At 37.3% G+C, this 10,491-nt stretch overlaps 1 protein-coding gene across 1 annotated transcript; it reads right to left on the bottom strand.

Annotated features, from left to right (window-relative positions):
* Window positions 1-1,878: 1,878 nt before the first annotated feature.
* Window positions 1,879-2,301, bottom strand: LOC138881403 (uncharacterized). The gene has a single exon (XM_070161625.1). The coding sequence runs from the start codon at window positions 2,299-2,301 to the stop codon at window positions 1,879-1,881; it is 423 nt and encodes a 140-aa protein (XP_070017726.1).
* Window positions 2,302-10,491: the final 8,190 nt, after the last annotated feature.

Here is a 10,491-nt window from a genome sequence, read left to right as displayed (position 1 = left end):
GGAGACAATGCTTAGTCTCGATGCAAAGAAAGACAGTGCTTAGCCTTATGCAATTAGGGAGGCAATGCTTAGCCTAATGCAAGGAGGGGAGAAAAATGGAAAAGTAATGTATTTCTTAGCTAAAGATGTTCGTGCTGGATAATTTTGTCTTCTTGAAGGCGATGTCTTGATGTATCTGCGAATATCGTTGCCTTATTATTCTTGTATTCAAAGAAAAATTGTGAGTTTTGTGGGGGAAGGTTGGTTCATGCTTTTGTCTTATGCTTTGCCTGTGCTCCTGTCTTGAGATCCTATTTGAGTTACCCTGGGTAACATCTGGCTTCCATAGAAATAAAGTTTTTGAAAAGATATGCATGCATTTGATAAATATAGTTGTTTAAAATGTAGTAGTATGCAATATCAAATAATTTAGATGAAGCGATGACTGTGACATATTTTAGAGACACCGTGACCTATTTGCTTTAGAATTTTGAGGATCCTCCTCAAAATTCTGCCCTAGTTTGAAAGCGATTCTTTGATTGTTCTTCGTATGAAGAAATCGGCTGGACTTACTTCAGAATTTTGAGGGGTTTCCTTAAAATTCTGCCTGAGTTTCTGGCCATGGCAAAATGTAGATTTTATTAAGATGTGACCGAACCTACAGGGCTGCCTACGTATCCCCTCTTTAACGGGAATCAGGTCAAACGTAGTTCAGTTACATCAAGTGAAGAAATGTAAACAATCCTAAACATAATATCTCTTAACTGAGTTTTTGGCCAAATTTCTCCGTCCATTTCTGCAAGTATGAACGACCCTCCTATTAGTACTCGATGAACTATGTAAGGATCTTGCCAGTTGGGTGAAAACTTCCCTTTGGCTTCATCTTGATATGGAAAGATTCGCTTCAGCATCAGCTACCCCGGTATGAACTGTCTAGGTCTGACCATTTTGTTAAAAGCTCGAGACATTCTGTTCTAATAAAGTTGACCATGGCATACCACGTTCATTCTTTTTCCGTCAATGAGAGCCAATTGTTCATAGCGACTCCATATCCATTCTACATCACTGAGTTTAGCTTCCTGTATAATTCTTAAAAAAGGAATTTCTACTTCGGCGGAAATGACGGCTTCAGTACCGTAGACCAGCAAATAAGGAGTTTCCCCGGTTGAATGCGAACTTTGGTACGATATCCCAATAAGGCAAATGGTAATTTCTTGTGATTGTCTACCATCTTTCTCAGTATTTTCTTGATGTTCTTGTTGGCGGCCTCCACAGCTCCATTCATTTGAGGCCTGTATGCTGTGGAATTCTTATGCTTGATCTTGAAGATTTTATACATAGATTTCATTAAGTCACTGTTGAGGTTGGCGGCATTGTCAGTGATGATGGATTCTGCACCCCAAATAGGCAAGCAATACGATCTTTGACAAAATATGTGATGACTTTCTTAGTTACAACTTTGTAAGATGCAACTTCAACCCACTTTGTGAAGTAATCTATGGCCACTAGAATGAACCTATGCCCATTTGAAGTGGTGGGTTCGATCGGACCGATGACATCCATTCCCCAAGCGGAGAAAGGCCAAGGTGCACTTGTTTCATTGAGTTTTTTTGGTGGAACTCGTATCATATCTGCATGTACTTGGCATTGATGGCACTTTTGAACATACCTAATGCAATCCGCTTCCATAGTCATCCAAAAATATCCTACTCTTAACATCTTCTTGGCTAAGACGAAAACGTTCATGTGTAGTCCGCAAGTTCTGGCATGTATCTCTTCGAGCATCTTGGATTCTTCCTTGGCATCGACATACTGTAATAGTCCTAGATCTGGAGTCCTTCTATACAAAATTCCTCCACTTTGGAAGAAGTGGTTGGATAACCTCCGGATTGTGCATTTCTAAGTATGATTTGCGTGCTTCGGGTATTCTCTTTTTGCTAGATATTCTTTGATGTCGTGGAACCATGGATTTCCATCGGTTTCTTCTTCAACATGAGCACAATGAGTCGGCTGACTTTGGATTCCTACCGGGATAGGGTCGATGAAATTCTTGTCTAGGTGTTGTATCATGGAAGATAAAGTAGCCAAAGTATCAGTGAATTCATTCTGAATCCTTGGAACATGTTTGAATTCTATCTTTGTGAATATCTTAATCAAATCTTGCACATTGTAAAGATACAACAATATCTTGGTATTCTTTGTAGCCCATTCTCTTAGAACCTGATGTACCAAAAGGTCTGAATCACCAATTACAAGTAGTTCCTTAACGTTCATGTTGATGGCTAGTTTGAGTCCTAAGATGTAGGCCTCGTATTCTGCCATGTTGCTGGTACATGGGAATCTGAGCTTTGTAGATACTGGATAGTGCTGGCCTATTTCTAATACGAAGACATCTCTAATGCCCACTCCTTTGAAGTTTGCATCTCCATCGAAAAATATTCTCCAACCATCATATATTTCGGTGATATCTTCTCATATGAATGATACCTCTTCATCGGGAAAATATGTTTTCAGTGGTTCGTATTTTCCACCTACAGGAGATGATCCGTCAACGCTTGCCCTTTAATCGCCTTCTGAGTTACATAGACGATGTCAAATTCACTTAATAGTATCTGCCTTTTTGCCAACTTCCTCGTAGGCATGGGTTTCTGGAAAATGTATTTTAGAGGATCCATCCTTGATATGAGATATGTGGTGTAGGCACAGAAGTAATGCCTCAACTTTTGAGCTATCCATGATAAAGCGCAGCAGATGAGTTCTAGCAAAACATATCGATCTTCGTATGGCGTGAACTTCTTACTCAGATAGTATATGGCCTGCTCTTTTCTTCCCATCCTGTCGTGTTGTCCCACGACACAGCCAAAATCCCTATCTAGTACGGACAAATAGAGTAGCAAAGGTCTTTCAGGTTCCGACGGGACCAGGACTGGTGGTGTGGATAAATATTCCTTGATTTTGTCAAAGGCTTTTTAGCATTCTTCAGTCCATCTTGTTGCAACATCCTTCTTTAACATTCTGAAAATTGGTTCACATATCACAGTTGATTGTGCTATGAAACAGCTGAAATAGTTGAGACGCCCTAAGAAACTCATCACATCTTTCTTGCTCTTTGGAGGTGGCAAGTCTTGGATAGCTTTAACCTTTGATGGGTCTAGCTCAATCCCTCGACGTCTGACGATGAAACCTAGCAATTTTTCAGCAGGGACTCCGAAGGCACACTTTGTAGGATTCAGTTTCAGATTGTACCTTCGAAGCCGATTAAAGAATTTCTTCAAGTCTGCTATATGATCTGTGCTTCTTCTGGATTTGATGATGACATCATCCACGTACACCTTTATTTCCTTATGAATCATGTCATGGAAAATGGTTTTATAGCTCTTATGTAAGTGGCTCCAACATTCTTCAGGCCAAACGACATCATCTTATAACAATACATCCCCCACGGAGTGATAAAGGCGATCTTTTCGGTATCCTCTCCATCCATCCAAAATTGATGATACCCCGCGAAGCAATCTACAAAAGACTAAAGCTCATACCTGGCACAATTGTCGATTAGTATGTGTATATTGGGCAATGGGAAATCATCTTTGAGACTTGCTCTATTTCAATCCCGTTAATCAACACATACTCTGACCTTCCCATCTTTCTTCGGAACCGGCACGATGTTGGCTCACCAGGTTGGATATTCAACCACTCTGAGAACCTTGGCATTGATTTGCTTAGTAACTTCCTCCTTTATCTTCCAACTCATATCTGGCTTGAATTTTCTGAGCTTCTATTTCACTAGTAGGCATATGGGATCGGTGGGTAACTTGTGAGCCACTATGGATGCGCTCAGATCGGTCATATCATCATAAGACCATGCAAAGATGTGTTCATACTCTTTCAGGAACTGAATGTACTATTCTTTCTCGGATGGTGATAGGTGAATACTTATACGGGTTTCCTTGATTGATTCGGAATCTACTAAGTTAACTGTCTCTGTTTTGTCCAAGTTAAACTTAGCCTTTTTTTCAAAATTTTCCACTTCTCTGACAATATCCTCTGAATCACTATCCTTATGTTGCATTGTCTCATTACATGTCACAATCGTAGGTTCATCGGGATACGTAATAATAATGTTGTAGAGAAAAACATAAAGGATAATAATAAATACTAAAAATAGCAATTCATTAGATATTGTAAACATCAAAACAAGTACGGCTCGATGACTCGAGCAATTATTTCAAAACAAAATACGTTCAAAACAAAATACTGAAAATGTCTTAAATGCTCAAAATTGCTTTTTTAAAAAATAAATTGTGCTAATTTCCAGGCTACCCAGGAACTCGACGGGCCCGGGATGGTGCAGCAGTCCAATTCCTAAGAATAGTTCCTTTCTCCATGATCTGAATGGTAAGCTCTTCCTCCTCCTCCTCCTCCTCAATTATCGCATTGCAGTCCATGTCTTCATCATCCAGAAATAAATTCCTTAGGCCAGCTAAAGCTTCATCTTCTTCAGATCCCCATATCAGGTCAGTTTGTTGAATGTCTGGTGCAAATGCGGTATTGATTGTTCCAATGGATAATAAGGACCACGCCATGGTGGCGACCAATCCTGATACTCTTTCCAAGTGTATTCATACCCAAGCCTAAAAGTTGACGTTTTAATTGTACTTATTTGGTGATCCCTTAGAGATTCTTACCGAGACCCTTGTCGGGTTCATACCCTGTCCATGCTAGTATGATTTCTATCTTATTACTCCACCATTTGTCTTTCTCAATTGTATTGACGCGTTCGATGCGATGGTATGTTTCTCCACCCAACTTCCTTCTATTCTCGATGATCGGAACAGTCTGATTGGTATAAATAGGATTACTCCCATCTCCATGGATGATCACTTCCTGATGGTTCCATTCAAATTTTACCGCCTGATATAGAGTAAAAGCTAAGGCCCCAACAACATGTATCCAGGGTCGTCCTAACAGCAAGTTGTAGGTTGTAGATATGTCCAGCACTTGAAACTCGACATCAAACCAAGTTGGGCCCATCTATATGCTGAGGTTGATCTCTCCAATTGTGGCCCTTTGAGAACTATCAAATCCTTTCACATTCATACTTCATGCTCGTATCTCATAAAAACTTTTACCCAACCTTTTCAGAGTTGTCAGCGTGCATATATCGAGGCTTGAACCCCTATCTATCAAGACCCTAGTAATGAATTTGTCCTCAAATTGCACTATGATATGTAGTGCCCTGTTGTGGCTTAGTCCTTCAGGTGGCATCTCATCTTCATGAAAAGTGATTTTGTGGCTCTCCAATACATGCCCTACCATGTTGGCTATCTCCCCACTGGTAATGTTATTGGGTACATAAGTTTCATTCAACACTTTCATCAAGGCATTCCTATGCGTCTCGGGGTTATACAACAATGATAAAATAGATATCTGAGTAGGGGTTTTGTTCAGATAATCAACCACAGAATATTCCCTCGCCTGCACCTTTTTCCAAAGATCGTCCAGGCCGGTCTCAATGACAGGCGGCTTAGAAGCGGCTTCTTTGCTTGTTCCTCCTAGATGTTCGAGTGTATACACCCTACCAGTTCGGGTCATGCCTTGTGCTACCCCTGTTTCCTCCATTTTTGCCTTTCCTTTCCTTCTTGCTTCCGCAGCATAGTCCTGGAACTTCTTAGTGGAAACATTAATCCTGGTCTGATCTGAACAGATCTTGTTGAATGAATTAATCCATTATTGTATGCCCTACTTCTTAGTAAATTTCTTCCTACTCGGACCCGCCGTACTTCTTTGACTACTCCTGAGATATAGTGGAAACATTTTTGTTATGGTGGAGAGTAGGGAGTGAAAAGACCAATGCAGCAGAGAACGACTGCATGAATCAGAATCCACTTATTAAGACAGACGACCGAGAAAGAAAGGCTCCGCGTTTGAACATTGGTTGATCTTAGCTTAGCGTGCTAGCCGCTGATTCATTTGGTATAGTGATTGTGAGCACGTAATTTTTGCCTTACGAAAACTACTCCAAAATAAATCAAAAAATAAAATAAATTTCTTTTACTGTGTAATTCTTGAATTTGTGTGGTGTTAAATATTTGTGTTATGTCCGTAAATGTTTACTTTGTCATAATAAAAATGAAAAGTAAAATAAAATACATGTTGCATGCGTATAGGATTTAATTATGCATTTAAAAGATAATTTAAATAAAATCACAAAAAAAACGCATTAGTTCTATTTTAAATATTCCACTGTGTGATTAATATTTTGTCTATGTGTTAAATAATTGTTATAAAGTAATTAATATATTTTTGCGAAGTTAAAATTATTTTATAATTAAAATTAGAAATTTAAATTAGAAAAATGAAATAATTGAAAAAAAGAAATAAAAAAATCGGACCTGGATTAAAATCCAGGCCCAAAATCAAGTTAACCCCCCCAGCCCAATCAAAACAACCCAGGTCCGGTCCAACTCAGGAGCAAATCCAAACGACGACGTTTGGTCCCGCTTCATCAAGGACCGTTGGATTAAATCAATCCAACGGCTGAGATACCTTGCCCTTACCCGGAACCCTCTACCCGACCCATTGACCCGACTCAGCCGACCCTGGCATTAAACCAAACGACATCGTTTGGTTTAATGAACTGATCCTGGCCCTTCATTCTACTTGATCTAACGGTTAGTATCAATTCACCTTCCCCCTATATAAATCCCAAATCCCTACCCCGGCCCCTAACTGAACACCCCCCCTCCTCTCATTGTTCATCATCGTCCCCAAACCCCACCCCTAACCTTAGCTGCCCTAGAATTCCACCGCCGGTCACCAAAATAACACCCTAGAACCCCCTGAACATCCTCTACACAAATATGACCTTAGTTTCCTTCGAATCAGACCCCAACTCTTCGAATACTAAATCGAAGGTGGGTCTGAAAACTCAAACCTTTCCAATGGCTTCCAAAATAACACCATAGTACCCCCTAGCATGCCTCGTTATGGATCTGAAGTTTGTTTGGCTCGAATCAGTTCCGAGCTTCTCGAATCTTCTTTTGAAGATTCGGACCAAACAAGAACAAACTCAGATCCGTTCTAAACTGACACCAAATGACCCCTAGGCTACCCTCACCCTTGTGTCGTATTTGGTCCCCCTCGAATCTGACCAGAAATGGTTAAGTCCCAAATCGAACCTTCAAGAACCCTAGAAATACCAGACTTTTGGATTCTGTTCACTTCAGACGAAAGATTGAGGTTTAATCGACCTTAGTCAAAGTATTTTCAATAGAAAATACTTCGACTAAGGTCTGTTTGATTTCAAACAAAGTCCAAATTCAAATTGAGTTGAGTCCGGTTGAATTTGAAGGTTCAGAGGTAATTTTCTGTTTCTTGTGTGTATTCTACCTATATTCTATGTTCGTTTCATTAGTTTGTCTAAATTTTCATAATTTTCTAGTCAATTTTGTTATACTATCCCCTACACGTCTACTTGATTCTAAATGTGAATTGTTTCTGTTGATTGTGATTATGTACAATATGTGTAATCGACTCGATTAAGTTCGTCGATTAGTTGTATTGTGAATCTTGCTTCTGAAAATGTTGACTGAGACAACATGTTTTGAGTAGATTATTTTGCTATAACCATTTAATTAGTTATTGTTAATCAGTTGGTTCTTGTTTAATAAACCAGTAAATTCAAATGAATGATGTGTATGTGTTGATTTCTGAGCATTGAGTTTCAGGGCATTGTCAGTATATTGACAATGCTCCTGTATTTGTTTGCTTTTTGGTTCAGTTTTGAATCTCAGCTGAAATAATCCTGCATGTTCTGTGTAATGTTATTGTGTGTTATTCAGGTTCAGTATTCAATTGAGAATCATCTATTTAAATTCAACTCTTGTGCATAAATGTGATGTACTGTCTCAAATCATAGGATTGGTTATAACTGCTTAAACAGATTTTAAAATTTGTATTGTTAGATTCTGAATTTAAGGCAGTAATAACAGTAATTACAGTAGGAATTCTGGGACATTTTTGGGACAGAACAGTAAGGGTAATGTGACAGAATAGTGGACTGAAAGTGGGATGTTAATGGCTATAATTTAAGATACTAATGGGGAACAAGGGATAATGGGCTGCTGAAAAACAGGATAATAGCACTCAATAGGATTTAAAGTATTCAAAAGTAGTTTTAATTGAACTTTTCTGATTTTTTTTAAAGGAGAAAAGGGCCCTGGCAGCACTAGAAGGGTATAGGACAACCTTGTATAAATAGAGAGGGATTGGGACTGATTTAAGGGAGCTCTTTCAGAAAGAAAAACAAGGAAAAAAGAGAGCTTTCAGGCAGACTTTAGGAGATTTTAAGAGAGAAAAAGGAATCAGAGAAAAAGAAAAAAAAAAAGAGAAAAGAAAAAGAAAGAAAAGAGAGGCTGAAGTATAGAAAATATACACAGAAATACATATACATTTGAGTGAAACAGAAATCTGAGAAGAGAAAAATCAGATTTGAAGAGAAAGAAGAAACAGAAAAAATCAGAAACAAAAAAAAATCAGAAACAGAAAAATAAAAATAAAAAGGAATTCGAAACAGAAAAGAAACTGAAATCTGAAATATTGTCCCTTTGTTGAATCTGTTCGGATTTATTTGAATCCATAGTTCAGTTAAAATTTGAAGTTTTCTTTAAAAAACTGTTACTGTGCATGTGGGTTTCTCGGGTCTCATTATTGCTCAAGTTTGTGGAAAGACTGCTATTCTGCTGATTTTGTTACTGCTGCAACTGCTGAAAATTTACTTCTTCTACCTTCATTTCCAGGTACATATCCCTTTAAACTCATGTTGTGAAAAGCGTCAACACGGCAAATAAATGAAGTTTGGAGTTATGATTCTGTTTTCCACTCATCTAAACTATTTAGTTTAAATTTCAGTTTTTTTTTGTGTTGGTTAATTAGTGATGAATTCAACACCATAGCTATAAGTTATTTACCTTATTTGAAATTCGTATAAGGTTTGTAATAATGTTATCCATTTCGAAATCTCATTGGTATAGGTATATGTGAGTTGTCAAAACAGGGAGTAAGGCATAAAAATGGGCCATTGATTACATCCCATAATACCATTAGCTAAATGTAAAGTAGAATGGAAATATTAAGAAGTTACATTAGTAGTATATCTTGTAACAAATATGATTTTGTTTAGGTTGGTATAAGTTATTATATGGTATGATGACAGGTATAATCATATGAGTAAAGTGAGTTGGTATAGCTCGTCATGATGTTAAGAATATTATGAATGTTTAGGCGTACAACTATGTTGTATGTAATACAATTCGAATTGAATCAATTTGAATAATAACTCTTTTCTCATCAATTTGATTATTTATCGTTATAAATAAACTGAGGAATTATAATTCTGGATAAAAAACAAGCATGTGAGAATGAGGTGATATGTATAAGAACAAATCGCAACACTTTATATCAATGGTAAATAAAAGTAGAATTTGCACTAATTAAAATAAATAAAAATTGTTCAAAAATACTTCTTCCCTTCATAAATTATTTTTGTGAGTTTCATATGGCATTCATCCTTTGGTATATGTATATGTTGTATTTGTGAAGAATAGTATTAATCATGTTCTTATTTTACTTTGAATTTGAATAGTCTTGGGATGAACATAATTAATACTCGGAAATTATAGTCAACGGGCAATACTTAATAAATTGTGAATTCTTTTAAGAATTTAAAGGCATCCCCTAAAATATGAATTTTACAGGAATTTCATATAAAAAATGTGTAGATATAATAAACAATTTTGTGGAAAATCCATAATATTATTACAAAAATTTTACGCAATTAGGGATGCGTTCGCGTACCCTGATTATTTTTTAAAAAGCAAATTCGGATTATGCGTACGCGCAATTTCGAGCGAATATTTAAGAAAAGGATTTTTCCAAGGATGTTAAAATAATTTCATATAACCCGAGGTGTGCAGTTCATTATTTAAATAAAAAGGGTGATGATGTTCCTGATTTTATTTTAAATTTCGAACATATATTTTTTATAAAAACTATAACATGGACAATTTTATTGTGTACACGTACGCGTGGCATGATCCCCGATAATTATAAAAAGTATATAATACGAATATACGTACGCGTAATTCGTCCATATAATTGTAAACAATAAGTAAAAAAGCGGTAGTAAAATCATGCAATAAAAACGTATTTAGTAAAATCAAGATAATTAAGCCAATAATAAAAACAGTTAAGCGACCGTGCTAGAACCACGGAATTCGGAAATGCCTAACACCTTCTTCCGGATTAACAGAATTCCTTACTCAGGATTTCTGGTTCGCAGAATAATAAACAGAGTCATATTCTCCTCGATTCAGGGATTAAAATTGGTGACTTGGGACGCCTTAAAATTCCCAGGTGGCGACTCTGAAATAATTAAATAAATCCCGTTTCGACTGTCCTTCAATTGGAGAAAACTCCCCCACGCGCCCCGCGGGCGCGGTAAAAAGGAGGTGC

Source organism: Nicotiana sylvestris, chromosome 11, assembly GCF_000393655.2.
Source record: "Nicotiana sylvestris chromosome 11, ASM39365v2, whole genome shotgun sequence".
NCBI lineage: Eukaryota > Viridiplantae > Streptophyta > Magnoliopsida > Solanales > Solanaceae > Nicotiana > Nicotiana sylvestris.
Note: the sequence above shows the minus strand (reverse complement) of the source record. Positions and strands in the feature narration are given on the sequence as shown.